We start from the raw sequence: 23,991 nt of genomic DNA, 5'->3' as shown, positions 1-23,991 counted from the left end.
GAACATATGCTTTTGGCAGCTTAAAAGAAGTTGTTCTGCTGCAAGCTAGGAAATCTGTAGTTGAAATCACCAAAGGAGAAGAAAGTTGATGATCCAGTGGTTAATCAGGAAACAGCTCATCCACAGACCTGACAGGGTCATGAAAAAGGCAAGTGCTATCACTAGGCAGACTGAGAGATATTTCAGGTTAAATTAGGGAAATATTAATACCTATTACAGAGAAAATTAATCTAGGCTACTGTATACAGTCGTCCATGTGAAGGATGAAGACTTTTTTTGTAACTTTTCTATTCGAAAGATAATGAACAGCCTTTGGAATCAACTTTGAATCCACATGATAAGGTTGCAAAGGGATGCTGTGATGTGTTCACCTCCTTTGCCACAGGCTGGAATTACAAGATCTTTTCTAGTTCTTTATTTTGACGATCCTGTATAATTGTATGCAATGAGCCTGTAGGGCTTAGCTGAAAAAAACTCTTATGATAAATATAGTGTTAGATTTTATGAATAGTTTTCAGTGGCAAGTACTTATCTTTTGATAACACTGAGGTACAAATGGCAATTCTTTTATCATTGTGCTGAAATAATGAGTATGTGGCTAGTATCTGTGATATTTGTTAATCAGTGTCTCTTTTTTATTTTGGACCAGTGTATCTACGGTCATTGAAAAGGTGAAGGGACCTTTGATTTCAAGACCATTTATAAAAAAGACACTCTGTTCTTCAGACCTTGTAACGATTAAAGGCATTAGTGTAAGCAGATTATGCTTATGACTTTAAAGATCAGATTTTATAATCCCTTTCATTTCCCATCCTTTTGGTCAGAACATTCAGGTCTGTTACAGAGGAACATGAAACATACAATTTTGTAAGTGAACGCTATGAGAAACTGAACGTGATGGTGAGTCACAAGCAGTTTATCTTCCTGATAAGAAACGATACCAAGTTTCTATATTTGGTCTTAGACCACTGGCACCTTATTGCTTCTTATTTGCTAGGGCTATGTATGTATTTCAGTGAGTTTAAACAAGGGAGTGGCAAGGGATGTTATATATCCTTATAGGCGATTACAGTTTATAGCCAAATTATCTCCTGAATTACATTAGCTGAAATCCATGTTTTCTACTAGATGAACAGGCTGTTCCATAAAACCTTGACAGATAAAGCATTAATAAGTGTCAGAGCTGACTTGGTCAATTGAATGATTTGCTGACGCTTCTTTTTACCACAAGCCTGCACTTACAAATCTAGTGCCAAAGGTTCACTATATATAGCTGAAGACAGCAAATAGATGGTCTCTTTTTGAGCAGGTTTCTGACTAGCTGCCTGTTTCATTGTTCCTCACTGTGGCAGTGTTTTCAGTCAGGAAATTTAAAATATGGTAAAGCTAAAGTTGCCCAATCCTGGCCTGGAGGACAGGATACCTTCTCATGCTGAACTTGAGGTCCTTGAGAAACAAGAGGCAGACTCCAGACCAAAATGGGATAACAAAGCTCAGTATATGCTGACATGCATAGGGTTTTGTGTGGGCTTAGGAAATGTGTGGAGGTTCCCGTATCTCTGTCAGAGCCATGGAGGAGGTATGTCTTTAATATCTTAAGTAACTTTGGGTATAAACCAGGTTTAATCTCTCTTTTGGGAAACCAATAATAGAATATATTTAGAACTGGTCAGTTCCTATAAGACAGTGATGTTCTCTCTAGAAGACTGTACAATGGAAAAGGTCCTTTCACAGGTAATGAACATCCACAGAAGTCATGTTAGTGATGGAAGAAAAGGAAGGGTCTGTTTTTTTGCTTCAGGACACAGGATTGAACAAGTCGGTCTTGCACTGTTATGTACATAGTATATTTTCTCAGTCTAAAACCAGTGTTACTTTATGTACATATATAGAGTGTGTGTATTTTAAAATATTAATTAACTAATTGGCTATGATTCTGATCATGATCCCCACTGATGTTTTCATCATAGGGTTTTCATTGGGTTTGGACTGATCTGTGTATCACCTGTAGGGTCAGTGTGGGTGTAATTTGTGCTAGGAGTAACAGCATGAAAGTAGTTAACATTGAGAATATGTTTTTAGAAGTTGCTGTAACTAAGTCATTTAAAATCCAAATATGTGTTATTTACTGGGACTCCTGAGGGTTCAGGTTAGGTCTGAATGACCATATTAAAAATTTTGTTTCACTGTTTTGCTATTTGTTTTAAAAGATGATTTTGAGCTGAACCATTGCTTAAATATTATACGGCAACATAAATTTCTCATTTTCCTACAGTCTTTTCTCTCTGCTATCTAGTTGTTGTCTGCATTTCAGTTTGGGATGTGTGTAAAAAAAACTTTTGTTCCTTTGTAATGTTTGATCTTGAAAGAAAAAAATGGCTTAAGGAACAGTATTTCAAAGTAATTTTCATTAAATGTACAAGGTGAGTTGTTTAAAAATTGCTCTTCCTAATTAGAGTAGGGACAAATGAGAGTTCTGTGGGAAGTTGCTCCTACGAAGTCAGGGACATGTAATGACCAATGACTCCGTTGCAAGAGTAGATGCTTTTAACATTAAGATTTTTCTAACATGGGCTGGGGTTTAGAGTTTCCAGAAAGTGGAGATGCTCTGTTTTCCACGGTAGACTTATAGGCACTTTCCTGCTTTTTGGTATTTCTTTCCCTTGTGGTCTAGTCATGTGAAATGCAGCTAAAAAGCAAACATCCAACAAATGCAAAGAACTTGGTATGGATCATGGTTTTCTGACTGATGTCAGTGAAGATTTATGAATTGCTTATGTGTGTGTTTCAGTACTCTGTTTTAATTTGTCCTTTGACAGCAATTATTTTCCTTTCTCATCATCCTATTGCTTGTCCTTTCTCAGGAACACTAACAACGGTTATCCCTGGGTTTTTTGTTTCCCTGGGACTCTCTCACTCAAATTTTAGGCAGAATTTGAAAGAGAGCAATAACAAAGAAATTAGGTAGCTGGGTCTGCACTTAGAGCTAATACACAGATGTGTGTCCTTCTAGCCAGAATTGCTATCAATTATTCTGCATAGCACGAAATGCCGTGACTCATATCAATACACAAGAGTCATCAGGAATGCCTTCCTGTGACTTCTTAGAAAGGATTCCTTAATTTCAACATATGTGAGGATGGAGAGCTATTGTGCTTCTCCTTCTCTGCTGTACAGTGCGTCTCAGACTCTTCTGGTAGGTCTAAGTCCAACTCCTGCCACCACTGTCATCCTCTCATTACAGTGTCTGCTCTCAAGCTTCTCCCTTTGATCAGGAAAAAAATAAAAAAGACTCTTGCTGATGTTTGGATGGATGGCTTTGAATCTGAACATGTGACACCATAAAACCACTCTAGAATTGGATGCTTGTGGAAGTCATTGCGTATGACATCCTACCTCTGTTGTGTTCCCTCTACCTGGCTTCACATAACTCCAGTTGGAAACACGTATTTCCTAGATATTTTATACGAGTTTTGCCTTAGTCTTTGCCCCTCAACATGGTCGTCAAGATAATTTATTCATCTTTGCATTTGTGTGGCCCACTCAGGGGCACAGATTTGCCTTTATAACAGAGTAGGGAGACACTGCAACATTACGTACCTTCTTCCAAGTTATCCTTTAGAAAGAATACACCACACTCATGAGTTCACTGTGGAAGCTCCGTTTTCCCCCAGCAGGTCCAGTGCCTTTATCCTGGATGGTGTATGACTTCACACTTTGTGTCTTCAAGATGTTTTCACTGAATCCTGAGTGAAGAGCAGCAGGAATCTCTGCTGCTGCTCTGTCACTGGAAATGGGGATTATGTTCCTGGCATGATCATGGGTTATGGCTGTGCATTAAGAGATTTTAAAAAAAGCTATTTCCCATGCAGTAAATATCTGCAGAGGATGAGAAAAAGTCCTATGTGATCACATGGTCAGATACTAGGTACATACTGAATCAAGGCTGATTGTCCTGAAAATTGTTTCTAATTTCTAAGGATTTGCTTTGCTCTCTTCTTTCTTTTTGAATATGAGTTGTATGGATGACCACTTGGATCATTTAGCATGGATGAGATCTGGTAGCAATGATGTAGATAGTATTTCAGCCAAGGACATTCCCAAATGAGGCTGGAGTCCACTTTGTGAACTGGTGTTTGCAAATTTTATATACCTTATGAAACATAATTGGACCACAGTGAAGTATAAAATTTATGCTTGTGGTACTTGGACTTCAAAGAAGGTGGATTTTTTTTCCCTAAAAATTATCTGTAGTGAAGAGAGTTAGGAGCACTGAGTTTATAAGTAACTCGTATTTTCAGATGTTTGAACTTGAATCTGGAATCATTTAAGAGCTGCTTCTTCCTAAACACAATACTATGATAGTGTTTCAACACTGTGATACCCAAATATACAAAAAAAAATGGTGTTTACATAATTTACTTATTTTCTCATCATAGATTTTGAGTTTGTGTTTTTTTAAATGGAATATTTACCCTAGTGAAATTTAGTAGAGCAAAGCACATTTTATCCTTTAATGGCTTGAAAGTTGTCAAATACATCATTACCTAAGGAGAACTGGAGTTCGATATGCACACAATGTAAAATGTATGGTGTTTGCCTCAGTGCTTTTACCAGCTTAATGAGATTGAAATTTCCTTTCATTTAATAGCTGTCTCTGACATTGCACATAGCTTTTGTTTAATCTTTATTGAGCAACATGTCATTTAATCAGCTGTTGAGCATTTTTTTTTCATCCCTTATGACCATAATATAAAAGAAGATGCATATTTAATGTTTAAATCATTGATTTAAAAAAAAAATGTCTCTAAGTCTACAGCTTGCATATGGAAACCTTGCTTCTGCATGATAGAGAACTTTCTTATCTCTGTGTGTGCCACACTGAATGAAGTGACAGTAATGACATTAGCAGTCCCTCACTGGTACCCTCATTACAGTTGAGGTCTAAGAATATGATAATATAGTAAAACACCTTTATCTGAAGTCTGCCTACCTTCCCTTCACGAGGAATTACGTGCAAGCAATAATAGTTTTTTCAATTTCACATTAGAAGCTCTTAGATTAAAGAGAGAGTAATAGCAATGTGGACGCTCAAACCAAATATTATGTGTTCTGAAATACAGTACTGAAACAGGATGAGAATCTAATATCTCAACTATAAGGTTTTTAGACTGAAATATTAATCATTATTTATATACAGCATCTATTTTCAGATCATTTGTTTATTTGTTAGGTTCATAACACTGTGACAGCTTCAAAAGTATTGGTTTATTTTTTTTATGTCCCATATGAACCTGGAAGTGTTCTAAAGTCATGTGGATGTGGCACTGGGACATGGTTTAGCGGTGAACACTGTGGTTGTTGTCAGATTTGATGATCTTAGAGGTCTTTTCCAACCTTAGTGATTCTATGATGCGATATAGCAGCTTTGCAGAGTCAAATTATTATTATTTTTTTTTCCATTACAGCTTCTTTTGGAAAGATTGGGGAGAAATTGAGAGAAAGGGAAAACACAGCAGAGATGGATTTCTGAGCTGGCTGTTAGAATTGAACCCTAGAAAGAGAAGAAGCCAAGAAAAGGAAAAAAATGTCATATATAATTGAGAACTGTAATTTTATTTCTCTTGAAAATATAACGATATTCCTACAGCTAAATACCAGTAGTTTTAGTAATTCGTCCAGTTCTGACATGGCACACCATGGATTTTTACCTTGTCAGAGCTACCATAACATACATGGTTCAAGCCAGAAATACTTTTGTTGTATCTGTTTGCGTATGGATATAGTTTCTGCACTGCAGGTCTATACACACACCATGTACTTCATGTCTGTGATAAGAAAAGGGGTGGACAGAGACCCCCCTGCTCCACAGGGTATCTTCTTGATGTTGTCTATACCAGACTTTTTGAAACAATCATTATTGCAAAGTCTAAATTTTTTGGGTACTTCAATAAAGTCTGCTAAAAACAATAACACAGTATCAAGTGGCCACTATTATAATGAAATCAGCCAACTGCGCTTTTTGCTTTCTACTCCTATGGAATTCAAGTAATGATAGTTACTTACTTGTCTTTCATTGACATTTTCAATGTTTGCTAATCAAAATCATCAGTTTTGAATACATAAAATGCTACTCAAAATGCTGAGCCCTTTGTGGCACATGCCACACATCAGGTTGAATGATCAATCACTGATGCACTAGAAAAGATATTTTTTATTGAAGCCACTTGCCAAAGGTAACTGTACAGACATAATATTCTCAGACTTCTAAAAAGCATGTCGTTTAGCAACAAAAAAAAAACCCTTCTCTACTAAAAGTTTATCAGTTTTTAAAATCAGTGTAGTTCATCTTGCATGCATTAAAAACTAGCTATTATTGTAAAAATGTAGACTAACTGAAAAGGTTTCAGAGGAAAGCCAGAAGAATAACTGACTTGGGACATACTTTTTGTTAGTCAGACTGAGGAACTCATTATGAATTGTTATTTGCAGACATGTTTGCTAAACTTTGCTGACTATTCCTCTCTTTCTTCTGTGTCAGTCTGCCACTTCAGGAAAAGGAATATGTAGACGTCACCTCCAGGGAGAACAGTATTCTATTTGTTTTCTTCCCCACTTTTCACATCTCAGCTACATTCCCTTTTCATAGCCTTTGCAAGAACAAAAGCCTTGCATTAATGTGGAGCAGCTACATGATAAATCTAGGAGCCTCAGGCTGGTACTGTTTCACCTTGGAGAAAAGTGGCTGTTTTGTAATGCCAGAAAGAATGAATTATGGTGATCCACCCTAGTTCTGAGGAAACTGAACTCTCCTAGTTTCAAATTCAAATTTAGCACTGTGGTCTTAGCTCAGATATTGTTACAAATGGTGTCAGTGCTAAAGCAATCGGTTTCTGACTCGTGTCTTTCTGACTACGTCACAAACCTGTGAAACACATAGGGTATATTCTAGTTTTTGAGGGACTAAGTTCACTTCCAAAACAAGGTTCTTCCCTCTCTCTTCCCACCACTCCAGGGACTTCTACAAAATTATAGATAGCAGGAGCTACTAATGTCAGATGTAACAGGGCAGCCCTCTCTCCTTACTTTGTTGACTGGTGGCTGAAAGGCAGCTATGCCAGAAACGGTGATAAACTCTTCATCTGCCTGTGCCCTGGCACCATTGTTGACAATGCAAAGGTCTTAGCCAGTGTTGGCAGAGGTTCTGGGACTCACTGAAACTGTGTCAGACTCAGTCACTGCAAGGAACTGACTCACTCTGTCCTTTCAGTTTCTAAAGGTTTGTCCTGTTTTGTCTCTATGGACTAGCTTAGCTGTGCTGAAACATGCTCTGGTATGCACCTAAGGGCCCCTCTTCATCTGGTTAGATAAGCAGTGCATGTAGATTTGGCTTCAAATAATTTGTTTGCTACTAATACTGTACCCTCTTTCTGTGAATAACACTTCTCCTAACTGTTTTATTCTTGCTTTCATAGAAATCAGGATTTTTGCAGGGTGTGCAATGAGTGCCCCCTCACTGTTGTGTTTCACCCCCTTAAATCCTGATGGCTTCTTTCCTACGTGGGAAGGTTGGTAGGACAACCTCAATACACAGAATGTCTGGCCTTTTCCAAAGACGAAGTTACTTGTCCATGTGAGGAACTACAGGCAGCCATAAATACATCATGTTCTCCAACCCCATGTCAGGCTGGTACACAGTTTCCCTCCTGTCACACTCTGACCAGGAGCTTTCCTGAGGGTAAGATGAGAGAAGGACATGATCATTGTGTTTATACCAGCGTTTTTAAGTTCCAGAGCATTCTCTCTGTAAAAGACTCTCTAAAGAGTTTGTATGACTACTTCATCTAGATCTTTTCCTTTTACCTGCCCTTTTGGATGCCATATAGGTCTCTGCCATACCACAGTTTCGCTTCTCTCTGGTGAAACCCTTCTTTGGCAATAGTAAGAGTTAAGTCCAGAAGATGGATCTGTACAGCTACCTTATTCAAATACTCCTTATTTGCACTAAGGATAAGTCCTTGTCACCCTTTGAAACTCAACTTCCAGTAATTTCAAATAATCTCTTGAAACTTAAGAGTGGATTTTCAGTTAGTTCTGCTAATGTGCTCCTCATGGAGAGATGTCACTTTTTTTTTTATCAGCTCACAGTAAGATCACTAAAGGACTTGATTAGAAATTATCTCCCTAGTGAAAGATCTCGTTGAGTAAGGAAATACACAACCTTTGTATTCTATTCAAACTACAACCACTTGTTTCTTATCATACCTTTCAAAGAAAATATGTTTTGATAGCTGCTATCTCTGTTAGCAGAAGGGGGAGATCAGGCCATTTCCAATGCAGTATTAGAAAGCGTTCAAAGGTAGTCTGAACTTTTTGCTTTCAGTAGACAGCAGGCAGATTGATATTCTGATTTGGGCTTCATTTTTCTCATGCTCGAGACTTTCTTGCAAACCTTAACTGCAAGGTACACCTCCACTCACACAGTTCTAGCAGTCTGGGTAGACATCATGGCTTATTCTCCAAGACAGCAAGGTTCAGCAACAGCACAGTCCCTACACCATAACTCTCCCTGTCAACAGCACAGTGGGTAAAATTCACTGCAAGACTCTCAGAATTGAACTACCCTCTGCCGTGGACGTGCCAAGAGTGCTCTGTCAGCCTTAGGGCATTTCCTGAGGACTCAAGATACTTACAAAGGTACCTTTAAAGAAGAAGTCTTCAAGCATAACATATCTATGACAGAGCAGTCAGATGAAGGGACTCCATGACGGTCCTTGCACAGACATAAAAATAGGAACGGAAAAAAGTGAAAAAGGTGTGCTGTGTGCTAATAGCTTCCCAGCTTTCTTGCTACCCTGGAATGATCAGGAAGTAGATTTCAGCTTCTGGCATGGTTTTCATACTCCAAATTTCCTCTTTAAATTGCTATTTGATTTTCATAGCATATATGAGGAAGAAGTCAGCAAATTCCCAGACCTGAACCATTCACACACTGGTCTGTGATTTCTTTAATGCATTCAGGTTTTTTACTCCTATTTAAATTGTGAATTTAAAGACATTGTGCAATGACAGATAACCATAATTCTATTATTAGCTGTATATAATACATATGCAATACATAGTTCTATTAATAGCTATATTCAAGCATTTGATTCTGCATTTTGGTAGTCCAGTATGGTGTTCTGTGTTGTCTCTGCTTTTTCCTTGCTCAGGAAAAAGTTATTTAAAATACTTGCCCTATAGTAAACAGCTTTCTAATAATCAACAGTGTTTGAACCCTGTACTTAGATCTCTTCTAATCAAACATAAAGGCAATTTTGCAGGGAAAAAAAAAAAAAGGAAGTCATTCCAGGAAAGTAATTACCTTTCCTCCACTTGCAATAAACTTTTTCGAAGTTTAACCTTGAGACTATATAATTTCTGTTTATGTTTGTCCTCTGGGAAGAATAAAACTTCCTACCTGAAACCACATATGTAATGAAGTCCCCTGCTTGGTCAATCAGGCAGAAACATTGCTCAGAAAACAGAGAAGGGTTTCCACAATGATGCTTAAAACTCACTTGCTATGTCAACATCTCACAAACCTGATGTTTGTGTTTTGTTGTAGCACTTCACTGATCATTAGTTTTCTTATCCATTCCAGGAGCCTTCATGATCCCTTTCCTGATTTTGCTAGTCCTGGAGGGTATCCCCCTGCTTCATCTTGAGTTTGCCATTGGTCAAAGGCTGAGGAAAGGCAGTGTGGGCGTATGGAGCTCTATCCACCCTACCCTGAAAGGAGTTGGTAAGTCTGACGAGGATACAAAAAGCCACCTGAGAAAGCACAGATCTCTGAAATTATCATCTGTGGAGCAAATCTTCAAGATTTTATTCTGGCATGCCATGAGAGATTCCAAGATCTATTACTTTTCCCTTCTTGCTAACTCTTCATTGATAGGTCACACTAATCATGATGAACAACTATGACAGTTTTGTGTCTACGTTCCTAAGTACCACGGGCCCAGTTAAAACATGTCTTTAATTTCAGACCTGTTTCAGGCCTCAGAGATATTTTCTGTGTTATTGATATTGGCTGTTTTGCCATTAGGATGAATCTTTAAGTGTGCCAAAAACTATTCTGTAGCTGTTCTGTGGATAAATAATAGTTGAATATTTATCTGGTGGACCTCAGCTCCATCTAATGTTACCTTCTTGATTCTGAGAGGTACTAGAAGCCACAGAAGCAGTATTTTGCAGAAAATACTTCTTCACATCTGTACCAGATTTCTGAGTATGGTACTGTAGTAGAAGCAGCATTATGCACACAACATAAGAAACTCTACAGATACCTCATTACACAGAAAACACAGAAGGTGCCACATAAACATCAGGAAACACTGTGAGAATGCGAAAACACTGGCACAGGTTGCCCAGGGATGTTGTGGGGTCTCCAACCTCAGAGATATTAGAAGTCTGCCTGGACATGGTCCTGGGCAACCAGCTCTATGTGGCCCTGCTTGAGCAGAGGATTGCACCACATGACCTCCAGAGATCCCTGCCAACCTCAACCACACGCTTGAAAGGGAAGAAACACAGACAGTTAGTATTGTTTCGTCACCCCCTGCATTTGTAAATCAGTTACAAAAGAAAATTATTCATTGCATCTGGAATTTTTCAAGTTTCTTTAGAACCTAAGAGTTCTCAGGAGCTAATCATTAGCATTTACTGTCTGCCAGAAAAGTCACCAGAGGCTGATTACTTGGGAACAAGTGGAGAAGGAGAGATACCTGCACCTTGTCACAGACTGTTCGTCCTGGCAGCCATCCATCCTATACAACACCCCCTCTGCTGAACTCTGCAGTGACACTGTGGAAGAAGAAGACTATCTGGTCTCATTTAGGCAAAATCCCAAGTCAGCTGAGCTTTACATGTACCCAGCATCCCAAACTCCTTCAATATCAGCTGGCAAGACTGTGAACAGGACTGCGTGGTGTCTGTAGATAGTCAGTCTGCTCACAATGTTGAGTCCTAAGTGGGAGTCGGTTTCAGTCTCAGAGCAGTTTTAGGATATACATCTGCATAGGACTCATTTGTCCAAACTTTAGGTAAAAAATTCACAGTGATTAAACCTACACCCAAAGTAAAGAGAGGAGAGGGCAAAGGCTATAAACCATAGAATTAGGATGAAGAGGGGAGGAGGAAATGGTTGAGGCTTATACCATATACTTTGATATGTGTTGAAGACAAGACTGTTGAAATTTACATTGTATTCTGATTTTATTTTTTTCAGGCATAGCATCAATGTTTGTATCCTTCCTGGTGGGTTTATATTATAATACTATTATTGCCTGTGTGATGTGGTATTTCTTCAACTCCTTCCAAGACCCCCTGCCTTGGAATAACTGTCCTCTCAATGAAAACAGAACAGGTATATTTTATGAAATATTGTATTTTGTTGCACAGCACATACTTCTGTTTCTAACAATTACCCTAATTTAACCTCTTTCTGTAAAACAGCAGTAAGGCATGGCAGTCCCGTCAGGCACATTGTGGTATTTTGATGCTTGTGTTTTGTAAAAATTCACATTGCATAAAATGAGATCAACTCTTAATCTTTCAGACAAACTTTGACTTTTTATATGAAGCTGCATGGTTGATTGTGACAGATGTATTCGTACACAGAATATTCACAAAGTGGAAGTCTAACATAAACATTCAGATTTTTAAGACAAGACTGGATGTGGCCCTTAGTGCCATGGTCTAGCAACCGCAGCGGTAGTGGGTCAAGGATTGGACTTGATGATCTCAGAGGTCCCTTCCAACCCAGCTGATTCTAAGATTCTATGATTTTCCAGATTTAGGCAATATGTTTCATTCATCTCTTCACCAACAGCCCTCCATTAGCATACTGAAAAGGAAAGAAAAAAAGGAGTTGCATAATTCATATGAAACATCTGTATCCCTCAATATGCTCCGTGGAGACTGCTTGGTTTTCCATAGTCAGCCCTGCACGAAACTGTATGAAGCAGGTTTTTCCAGTGGGTCAGTGAACAGCTGTTCAGAGCACTTTGCTCCTCTCCTCCCAGAATAAGTATGAAAATCCTCATTTAAGGGAAGACCAGGGCAGAATATTGCACAGGTCAGCACACTGCAGGGAGCTGAGAATCCAACTTGAGCTAACAAGACCTGAAAGGATGTCCTACAAAACAGAAAGACAAAATATTGATGACCTGAAGGAGGTATGGGAGGGAAAGGAGGTGTGGGAGAGGAAAAGCTGCCTTATTAAAATCCCTGTTAAACAATTCTCTTTTGAATCTCTCATTTTACCATGAAACCAGCCTCTAAAAATCTGAAATCTGCCAATAACAAATTAGTTGGCATTAGGTGGTACAATTTAGATCACTGATATTTATTGTTTAGCTTGCTTATTTCCAAGTAAATAAAAGACATACAGAATGACGACCATTTTGTTGTTACAGATTATGTAGAAGAGTGTGCCAAGAGCTCTCCTGTAGATTACTTCTGGTACAGAGAAACATTAAATATCTCCACTTCCATTGAGGATTCTGGCAGTATACAGTGGTGGCTTTTGCTATGTTTGACGTGTGCATGGGGTGTACTGTATGTGTGCACAATCAGAGGCATCGAAACAACAGGAAAGGTAAGTTATTTTGGAGGTCTTTTATGAGATGATATTAATCATGCTGTTGTGATTCCTTATTTATACAGACCTAATAATACTGTAGAAACTGTTTTTTGAGTAAAAGTATATCTAAAATTCTGTGTGTCATCACTGGGACTGCTTTTTGAAGAAGGAAGATGAATGAAATGAAATCTGATTGATTTATGTGAGCAGTTTGTCCTCCTTGTCCTTACAGGTCTTAGTAAAACATTCTTTAGGTATTATCACCTTAACATTAATATTAATCTTTAATGCAGGACCAAGGGACTCTCTTTTTGTTATGCCATTCTCTTCAAAATGTACATATACAGATTTATTTGGGTTTGTGCTACTCCTAAATATTATCTCCTTGAAAGAGTGACTGATGTTCTGCTGCCCAGCAAAGCCCTAAGAATCCATCCTTGCATCCTTGCATCAGCCTGGTCTCAGGGTGTAGATTATTTTTGATGCTGTTTTTGAATGATCTGAGTTGAATTTCAACAAAGACAACCTGTCTTAAATAGAACACTATTGCTGCAAAAATGTTTGTTGTCAAAATATACCACACGTACTGTTTCATTTGAACACTTCCTGTAGTATGCTAAATGTGACTCACTTGAAACTTACCCTTATTGCTAATCACCATACCTTGTTTACTCTCCTCTTCTCTTCCCTGCAATGCAATTTTTATTCAAATGTTCTGTTTTATTTGAGTGTTTTATTTACATTCTTTTTGTACAGGCTGTGTATATAACTTCAACTCTTCCGTACGTTGTGCTTACCATTTTCCTAATCCGTGGCTTGACGTTGAAAGGATCAACCAATGGAATTGTGTATCTCTTCACCCCTAATGTAAGTCACTGCGTGGTTCACCCGTCAGTGAAACACGATATAATTCTCTCTGTAATTAATAACCAATTGAAAATTAGTTCTCTCCACTGCTGGTTTTTTTAACTATCCCTGAGACACCTTGAAAATCTTGATTCTGGGAGGTGAACCCTTTGGATTGGATGCAACAAGTGTACATATACACAGACATTTTCTCTCTCTCTCTCCATCCTCCATCAAAATCTGTTATAAAAAATTGAAGGATCATCATAGAGAAACTGGGTTACCATTATGTAACTTGATTTCTTTTCCTGTATTCTAATTATGAACAAATCTAAATTTAAAGCATAAATCTTATATTTGGGAGTAGAACTAATCTAATGGCTACATGGACAAAAGACCAAAGAGAATGGTTTAACTATACAACAATTTTTGAACAAAATTAAAAGGCGTTTCATTTTCCATGAGCAGACCTCTGAGTGATCATTATTAGTGCTAAATATTAAACACCTTTTCTGAAAACAGGCATGGCAGCTGTCAGCTATGTAAAGTAATTTTTTAATCAATTTTCAAAATACTTGTAGAAAAACTACAGATAGGTTTTTCTTTTGGAAGAAAAAGGTAAGTTTGACGAAAGTATTGACCTATCTGTTGAAATCCAGTGAGTTTTGCATGGTTAATATTCTTGTTTTAAGAATGTCTCATACTCAGTTTAAATAGCAATGTTGGATATGCTTAAAGCTGTATGTCTGATGCTTCAGGTTACTGAGCTGGCGAATCCACTGACATGGCTGGATGCGGGTGCTCAGGTGTTTTATTCTTTCTCCCTGGCATTTGGAGGCCTCATTTCATTCTCCAGTTACAACTCTGTTCAGTAAGTAGCCAGGCAAAAGCCAAATTTTATATGAATATTTCATTCTTCCAAATGAAACATCTCTACTTTTGCCCTATTGTTATGCTGCTTGGAACTGGGACAACTTCCCCTCAGATGTGTAAGATGTATCTCCTCCAACTTATCCTAACTCTCCTGAGACAAGATTCCAGGTCCCAGTGCTGGCTGACTTCCTATACAAAGATTTGGTGGAGCAGGGTAGAAAGAAGGGTACTGACTATCCACCCCCAGCTGATGAGCAGAAGTTTCCTCTGTGGGAGTGCTCAGTGCATGGTGATGACCTTGGTCTCAGTGCTGTCAGAGTAGGATGATAGTACACACATTTCAAAGCAAGTCACACAGAACAGTTTAAATCCTTAGCTTTGAGATGAGAAGATATATCTAGTTTCAAAATTCAAATTCAGTGCCTTTATATATGATTAGTGAGGCCAGGTAGCGTGAACTCCCATCGTCCAGGGACTGACCCATCCTGCAAAGTATGATGCAGTGCTGTATTCTATACTCTGTCTCACAAAATACTGGAGAAGCCACCAGTGCTTCTTGGTGCCTGCCATTCCTTCAGCACTGTCTGTCCTCTTGAAAGGCAAACTGCGTGACATTCTCTAAACCTAATATTTTTGATAAATGTCTCTGAATTATGTTTTGGGTATGTGGTTTGGTCATGCTTTCAGAAATCTCTCTTTCAGTTTTAGCTTGGGTTCAATTACACCACACCAGAATTTCAGCTACCAAAGCAGTTCCCTCCCTCCACTCTTGATTTCAGATGTTTTTGAAAAGATCATCTGGAATTTTTGGTGCCTGCAAGTCTCGATGCAAGGCATGAAGCCCTGCTTCAGGTCCAAGTCAGTGTCCCACAGCCATGGGGAGCAGGACTGAGAGTGTTCTTCATCTTTCCAAAAAGGCACAAAGGAAAGCAACAATGTCCTCCTGCTTTTCCAACACAGAGGGCTGTGACACGTGGCCATCCTCCTTCAATGCTCAATCATTCATGACTTAAGGAGGAAACTGCAGAAAGTCATTAAACTCCCAAGGAAATGTAAGGGGAAAAAACCCCCAAATCATGCAAATTTCACAGTGTTACACTGTGGTGTTGGGCCACTTGCAGTCCAGCACCAGCTGGACCAGGTGTCAGTGACTCTGCCTGTGGATGGTTTGGGAGTATAAAAATCTCAGAAAATACTAAAAGGTTTCGATGCCATCAAGGATTCACTAATTCATAATGAGAAGGAGCTTGAGCATCTTATTTTCTCTAAAAGGAAGAAATGCTTTTATCAAGCCTGTCATTGAGAATCTCATGTTACAATTCAAAAACAGACATGAGACTACAGCAGGAAATTTTCATTCAATGCCCTACACCTGGTAAAAACCTATTTGCAATGCTATAAATGGGTAAAGGACACAGTGTGACAGGTCTTGGCTGGACAGGCTTGTCCTGAACACCTTGAAGGTGTTCAGAAAATTAACTAAGACAACATCAAGTTAATTTCAATAGTCCTATTTTGTCCAGAAGGAATAAAGTATCTACAGTTTTACAGTCTTCTCATAAAACCATAAACTAACTTAATGCTGATGTTTTATCTTGTCCCTCAGATGAAAGTCTGTTTCTGGCTCTGCAATTTTTCTGTCTTAGCACAGACACGCTGGCAAGAAGTGCCTGCAGCAGACAAGTTTCTACAGACAGCTTTTCTGTCCAACCTTATCAGCATATAGTTCCACTGTGTTTCCAAAACTTCAGGATATTTTGAACCATCTTTTGTTCAACAGTCAAACAATACTGTCCCAAGTGCTCTTGGCTACTGCAATTTCACCATACCTAAGTGCTATGGAAAGTTTCATTCACTTTTCCTTTTTGGCTATCTAATTCAAATCCAAGTCTTTCACCTTGCGGCAGAATACACTAGCAATGTAGATACAGCCCATGGCAATATGTGTCTGCACACATGCATGCCAAGTTTGAAAAGGAGGAGACATATTCTTTTGCCCCTCATACTTTACTTCCTGTGACTCAGATATGAAAACAACTCAGGCAGTTATTCCTTATGAATAGGATTATTTGAAGGGTAAAAAACCACCAAAAAAAACCCCCACCAAAGCCATAGCTATTAAATTGTTTAAGATAGCAATTTTTAATTTACTAAATCTATCTTTAACACCAGTACTTGTGTGCTCTTAGAAGGTACACTGATGGACCTGTGCATCTGTAGGCTACTCTTTTCTTAGTCTTAGTAGCCAGTTTTAGTATTTGTTTTGGGAATGTGTTTGAAATCCACTGGTTGTTTTTCTTTGAATTGCAGCAATAACTGTGAGAAAGATGCTGTGATTGTCTCAGTGATCAACGGTTTCACTTCCATCTATGCAGCAACTGTCATATACTCCATCATTGGATTCAGAGCCACAGAAAGATATGATGACTGTTTTGACACGTAAGTTATTAGAAAAAGCCCCCACAGAATATGCAGGTGTTTGTTTGGCTGAGTCAGCTCTGTTAGTCTGGATTTATCATTTCTGAATAATTGTAGGGCTTGAACCACATGGTATTGGAACTACTCATTACTTAAAAAAATTTGAATCATGGAATAAATCCCTTGGAAAGCTATAATTGTTTGAGCCACCTGATCTCCTACTTAAATGTTGCATAAGGAACCATAATTGACATTATTCCCCATGCTGACATCTGGCATGAATGAAATATTCCCTGGGGCTCGTGTCAGCTCTGTATTTAGGTTTCCTCTGGAAAGCTTAAATGCGTAGGTCTCATCAGAATTACCTCATTTTACCAGGGCAACCAGACTCTTTTCTAACCGGAACTGTAAGACTATGTGGGTTCCAGTCTAGCTCCTCCACATTCAACTGCAAAAGTGCGTGATTCGTAACTGCGGACAACTTAGACATTCCCAGAAGCTGCCCAGTCTGGGAACTGGTGCCCAGCCTGCAATGCAAAGATAGACACCTAATTCCTGCACATGTTCCTAGAGTGTCCATCCATTTAGTGATCATCTTTACCATGAAAGACAGCATCAGACTTACCTTGGAAGAAGAAAGAAAGACTTGCACGTGCACATCTACTGGAATTTCAAAATCTGACCTTGATAATGTGCTCTTAGTAACTTGCTTGATGATGAAAATGAGGATGCTTAAAAATAAATAATTTCAAATTTCTTGCATTTCACTTTTTCAGAAATATTCTTACTCTGATGAATGCATTTGATTTGCCGGAAGGTAATGTAACCCAAGATAACTTTGAACAAATGCAGCAGCTGTGTAACATGACTGATCCGGCAACTTTTGCAAGCCTGAAGTTTGAAACCTGTGATCTGGAAACTTTCCTGAATGATGTAAGTTTAACACCCAACTCATATTGATACCTTAAATATGGTATGAATGCCTAGTAATTATTTAATTGCAAAATGTTTTTTCTTCTGAGGTTATTGGGTTTTTTTATATTTCCACGGATGGACTGCAGTTGGCTTGGAATGCTCTTGGACTGAAGAATTACTTTTGTTTGCCCCGTTTTTCTTGTGAAGAGATAAACTATTTAATTCCCCTGAAAAGTATCAACAGTCTGTCACAATGTTCTAGGCTGGCCTCAGGTAGCTGGCAAAATAGCAGCAGGTCTTTCTCTGAAACTAGCTGGTTACAGCTGTGGTGGGACAAGATGACTGGGAAAGAGATACCCAGAGAAAGGTTAAAAAGGTGGTGAGTTACAGATGAAAATAGACGTCCATGAAATTCCATAAAAAAGGATATTAAATAGATTTTGTATTATATTACAGTAAATATATCCCTGCATTAGGAGGTCTTTGTGGAAACAAAAAGCGTAAGTACTATGGTATGTGTAGCATACATCAAGTCTAATGAATGCCAATAAAAATTTAAGTGCTGCATGATGTTAAAGAGCTTCAATCTTCCACAGGGAGCTGAAGGAACTGGCTTAGCCTTTATTGTCTTCACTGAAGCTATCACCAAAATGCCCGTCTCACCTTTGTGGTCCATTCTCTTCTTCATCATGCTTTTCTGCTTGGGTTTGTCATCTATGTTTGGAAATATAGAAGGTGTGCTTGTACCTTTACAAGACCTTAAGATTATACCCCCCAGAGTGCCTAAGGAAGTTGTTACTGGTAAGTGCCTTTTAAAGACAAATGACTTCCCCAGGGAACAGCTTTTATACTGAAAAAGCAACTCACCACCCATCTACTTTCTGATCTGGAATGGTCCTAAGACACCCAGACAACCTACTGAAGACTTTCTCATGTCCCCCAGTGGGGCAGCTCCTGAGAGGTTCCTTTTGAGCCTGCAGGCAGCTGTTCGCCCTTTGGGTTGCTCATCAGCTTGCTCATGATGACTGTCCGTCTCCTCCACTGGGAAGCTGGAGGACCCAAGTCCTTCACCCAGGCAGGTTTTCTCTCAGAGCAACAGTGTCCCACCAAGAAGGAGGAAGAAGACCTGTTGTCCCTCCTCAGCTTTCTCCCCTTCTGTTTGTAGCATCTGTGCTATGTTGGGACAGTTTTACCATTTTACCTGCATAGAAGCAGGCCTTCTCAGAGCACCATTAAAAAATGAAGTGGTGACCTTCAGGCTGCAAGAATTACTTATTAAGCTTTATAGTTACTGGGAAAATACATTGTTGTTATTATTGTTGTTGTTTGTTGTTGTTGTTGTTATTATTTTATCTTTGCTTTTGCTTTCTTTGCCTAAGTGTCCTGTTGTTTTGTTGTTTTGTTTTTTTTTTTCCCCACAGGTCTCATTTGTTTGGTGTGTTATTTGATAGCTTTTATTTTTGTGCTGAATTCTGGTAATTACTGGCTGGCTCTATTTGACGGTTATGCTGGCTCTATTCCCTTGCTGATAATTGCATTTTGTGAGATGTTTGCAGTCGTCTACATTTATGGAATAGACAGGTATGAAATACAGCTTAAACATTATTAGATAGCAGTGTATAAAGTGATTAGTTGCATAACTACAATCTTGCTGCATCTCCGTGCATAGCATTTCTGTTATAGAAATCACTGAGATGATGCAACTGTAGTTTAGGTTTTCTTATATGTTTTAGCTTTGTTAAATAGTTCTCAACAAAAAGAAAAATATTTATTAGGAATTTGTACCAGTAACTTCTCCACTTTATTAATACATTATAATAAATAATGCTCTTTAACAACCAGCTCAAATAAACACATGACTAAGATATTGTAAGAAAATATTAGGCATTAATAAGTGCGCTAGAGTGTAATAATATGAGTGCAAATAATTTATATTTAAAGTAGGCATCAGAATGTAGGTGTTTGCAAGTTACATAAGAGCCCCTGTAGCTCACATTTTAAATATGGTGATATTTACAGTAACTCTTCTTCAGGATAATTATATTAAATATTTAGTTAGCAGAAACAAAGTACAAGTGCACTGAGCTCAAAGTTTAAAACAGAGGTATATCCCAGGAGTGTTTACAGCGAATGCTTAATGATACTGTCCAATGCAGGCTGCAGATACTGTTTTACAGCAGGATGCAAAGGCTACTGAGATACATTTTTAGCTGATAGACTCAGTACTTTATCAGTAGCAGCAGTGAGTAATTATCCTCTCAACTTTCCAGAGATGTAATAAATCAAATTTCAGCATCTTTATGTTTATAATTAATATGTAAGAAATATGAAAAAGAGCACAGGGAATTCAATCACCCATAGGATTTGCTTGAACCTGTGCTAGGTCCCCCCGCTGCTGCTCCTGGCAACGGGGTGAATGCCCTTGTGGCCAATCTTCCCATACTTAAAGATTTATATTACCTGAGTCGGCATGAATCAGCTTAGATAAATTAGACAGAGTATCCTTGAGAAAGAAGGCTTATTTTAATTTGTTAAGGACAGAAAAGTCTATGTTGACCACTTTTCCTTACCTTTAAGATCTCAGAACACTTTACAAAGTAAAATTAAAACTATTCCCAGGACACAAATGTGGGCTGACTTTAAAAAGGGGTGGGGGTTCATTCAGAACAGAGCTTCACACCAAACTTTAATGTTCCTGGCCAGTACACATCACTGTAGCCCTCTTTGAGAACAGAGCTTATTGGACCTGCCCAGAAGTGCTCCAGATGAGTTTCTGTGACCTTTTTCTGAGAAAGGGGCATTGGTAAAAAGATAGATCTCTTGCTTGAAGGATAATGTGTGTTATCCATGGCACTCACAGGAACTACACCTGGACATGCCCTGAAGTCGGGATGTGGGGCTCCATATCATTTTAGGACACCTAGATCTAAGAAGTTAGGGATGAAAAAATGAAACAAATTTATTTGAGGCTTTACTGAATTCAGTGTGTTGTTCATAGCTGAAAGACCAAGTGAATAGCCCCCTCAGGCTTATCCCCACAAGATACACAGGAAAGCCAGACAAGAGGACTAAGAATAGAACCCCAGACTTCCAAACTAACTATTTTTTAAGAAGTGTGTGCACAAGGTGTTGTCATAAATTGGTGCAGGACTGATGCAGACAGTATCACTCTCAATGCAGGGATTGTTTCTTCTAATAGAAGTATTTTTTCCCCATTGTCCACTGCACATTCTTTGAATAGTCCAGACAATGCATTTTTAGATGTTCTTAATAATGTGGAAAGTTAAATATTGCTTCAGTACTCAACCTGAGAAAACTGGTAGAAATCCAAATTAAGCTAATATTATGTACAGAATCTAATTAGTAAAATTACTGCAATATGCTTTTGTTCTTTTTTAATATTGTGTCATTCCTTTTAATTTATACAGCAACGAGATGCTTACCAAGAAGCTGTGAAGCAATACAACAATATGTTTTAGGGAAAGTCCATCTGTATTGACTCTTACCTATTGAAACTATTTTGCATATGCCTCACAGACTTCTAGAAGATAGTACATTTCCCAAAATAATTTTCTTGACTTGTAATTATATGTGCTTAAATTGAACTACTCAGATTTAACTCCTGATGTTGTTGACAATTCCAGTTTCACATTGACATTAGCAAAGTCCTGGGAAGCACAGCTAGGGGTAGTTTGGGCTTTTCTGTTTATGAGCAGGCACTCTTTGATCCTCACCAGTTTTTACAGTCCTGAACTTCCTGTTTTTGTTTCTAGGTTTAACAGGGATATTGAGTTCATGACTGGACACAAGCCCAATATTTTCTGGCAGATTACCTGGAGACTAATTAGTCCTCTCATTATGTTAGTTATCTTCATCTTTTATCTTGTGGTGAATGTCAGCAAAGAACTGTTTTACAGCGTTTGGGACCCTAACTACGTAAGTATATAAACCAAAATAGTTTTTAATAATTATGTATTCTTCTTTAATGTAAAAGTCATGGTCAGATATATTCATCTCCCACCTGAAACAGTTTTCTAATTGAAACATATTATGAGAAAAAGTAATATTAAACAATAACACTTAGAAAAAGTGTTAAAAAAAGTCCTAAAGTCCTAAAAAGTCCTAAATTCAGCTGTAATGCCTGCAACTGATATATAGTGATACCTGAATAGTTTTTCCAAAGGGGATAAAACCAAAACACTAGTCCAGTTTTCATGCAGGTCTGAAACAGATATCGTTTCCCCAGTAGGGATTATAGAAGATTTGGAAATGTCACAACCTTTCCATGTTGACAAAGGACCAAATCTTTGAAGCCATTTTGATATTGCATTTCTTTCTGCTTGCATTTAAAATCACAGAACAGCAGTAGTGCTGGTTACTCATCACTGACAGAAGAAATTAATATTAATATTCAGGTATCTCCTTTCCTCTTCCAAATGTTCTGGTTTGATTTAACTTATGATTGCAGCAATAAGTTACCTACTTTTCCTTTCCTCCCCTTGCAAAACAAAAAGCTATATGTGGTACAGAGAAAGGAGTATTAGAAAAAAATGTGAGTCCCATCATTTTCTCTGTCAACCCACCTCTCCTCTGCCTGTCTAGCTCTGCTTTCTGTTCTATGACCTTATACTAGTCACCATCTTCAAAGCAGAAACAGTCATGCCACACACGTAATTTGTAAAGATAATTTTAATTTTCTTAGGGCAGACACAGAAAGGGAGAGAAAGGAAGAGGGGGAAATGGGAATGCTTTCGTCTCTCCTCCTTGACAACCTCACTTCGTTCTTAGTAAAGTTTCAGGTCTCCTTCACCCTTTGATTTCAGCCTTCCCACCCAAAGGCTGTTTGACCATCAAACTTGCTTCCTTCATGTCATCTTCTTTCCATCAATTTTAGGTAAAAATAATTCCAAAACAGCTGAGACTGGAAATCCTTGATCTGAAAGCTGCTGTGGAATTGGCAAATTGCTGCGCCATTTGGCCAGCTACTGTTCCAATTACATTGTTGTTCCATTGAATTACTGAATGTGAATTATTGAATGTGTCCCAGGTATTTACTCTTCACAACTTTCTACAACTTGATTGTTTGCTCTTTCAGGAGGAGTTCCCCAAAACGAAGAAGCTCGAATATCCCCCTTGGGTGTATGCTGTTATTGTGGTCCTTGCTGGAGTGCCTAGTTTGACCATCCCTACTTTTGCCATCTACAAAGCCATCAGAAATCGCTGTGAGAAAAAAAATGACCGTGCAGGCCTTATTGCTACATCTGAGACTTCCATTAATGGAAACTTGAAGTATTCATCATAAATCCACTTTTTAAAATGTGGAAGGAAGCTTTGACAGTGAGGAAAGTAAAAAAAAAATTTTTTAAGAATTGGGAGTTTTCGTGAAAGGGTAACTGTGTTGTTTCCAGGTAAACATTTACTTGGCAATGCAATGCACTGTAAAGAGCTGATGTCCTGGAAGCAAATGGTGACATTTGCAAGTGATTGGGTCACCAGACCAAATAGTTTGTCCTCCTTCTGGTTTTGAAGCCAGATTGTTTGAAATGGGCTTTCATCCCCTCTGCGTGGGGAAGCGCTGTGCTTGAAATGCTCTAAGTGACTCTTTCATGTGCAGTCATTCTGGTCGGTGGCTAATATGAAGGGTAACTTAATACTGTATTGTCTTGCACATTAAATTGTTTTTGTTTTACATGCCACTGTGTTGCACAAGGCCACCAATATTATTTGTCTCATACAGAAGTTTAAAATATTTAATAAAAACATTTCTAAGTATGAGAAGGACAGCTTGATTTATTTAGAATTCTATGTATTTTATAAATTACTTTCAAGTTCCCGGCAGATAGTGATGCTTCTGCTGATGACAGCAGAGGTAAACTTGCAATAGGGCAGTAACAGTTCAGGAAACAGCAAAATCTGCCTTCTCTGGCATCCCTGAGCAAGGGGTGCACCACTTGCCTGGGAGGTCCAGGCTGATGGGAGAGCCATGGCACCCAAATGGTGCAAAGGTTCTTGCCCTCATCTGTCACAATCAAGGTGGGTGGCTCTGGTTCATGTACACACACAAACACACACACACAGGCACACTTATCTTACAACTATTTCAAGCTTCTAACTTCCGTGTGACTCAGAGGAGCTCAGCAAGAAGTCCCACTCCTCATATGGCCACCTGAGAGAGAAAAGGGCACAGTTGAGCACCTGGGCTGAGTGCCAGAAGCAAACAGTGTACATGTCCCCTCTGCACAGGTGGTCCTTTTCATCAAACTGTCCATGTATATGGGCAACACATTTGCAGCAATCCTTATACCCACATTTTA

At 38.6% G+C, this 23,991-nt stretch overlaps 1 protein-coding gene across 2 annotated transcripts; it reads left to right on the top strand.

Annotated features, from left to right (window-relative positions):
• The first annotated feature begins 823 nt into the window (after positions 1 to 823).
• On the top strand, positions 824 to 23,455 carry LOC108496520 (sodium-dependent neutral amino acid transporter B(0)AT1-like). 2 transcript variants are annotated; one of them, XM_017813307.1, is made up of 12 exons: positions 824 to 900; positions 9,644 to 9,784; positions 11,270 to 11,407; positions 12,459 to 12,640; positions 13,382 to 13,492; positions 14,230 to 14,342; positions 16,655 to 16,783; positions 17,539 to 17,695; positions 18,274 to 18,478; positions 19,099 to 19,258; positions 21,451 to 21,613; positions 22,773 to 23,455. In XM_017813307.1, exons 2-12 carry the CDS (start codon positions 9,652 to 9,654, stop codon positions 22,977 to 22,979), a joined length of 1,698 nt encoding a protein of 565 aa, XP_017668796.1. In that variant the 5' UTR covers positions 824 to 900; positions 9,644 to 9,651; the 3' UTR covers positions 22,980 to 23,455. The 2 variants fall into 2 exon arrangements, with proteins under 2 accessions (XP_017668796.1, XP_017668795.1); XM_017813306.1 differs by lacking the exon at positions 824 to 900 and adding an exon at positions 1,205 to 1,579.
• Positions 23,456 to 23,991: the final 536 nt, after the last annotated feature.

The sequence above is a fragment of the Lepidothrix coronata genome, unplaced genomic scaffold (assembly GCF_001604755.1).
Source record: "Lepidothrix coronata isolate B3197 unplaced genomic scaffold, Lepidothrix_coronata-1.0 Scaffold40, whole genome shotgun sequence".
NCBI lineage: Eukaryota > Metazoa > Chordata > Aves > Passeriformes > Pipridae > Lepidothrix > Lepidothrix coronata.
This window is presented reverse-complemented; position numbering and strand designations above follow the sequence as displayed.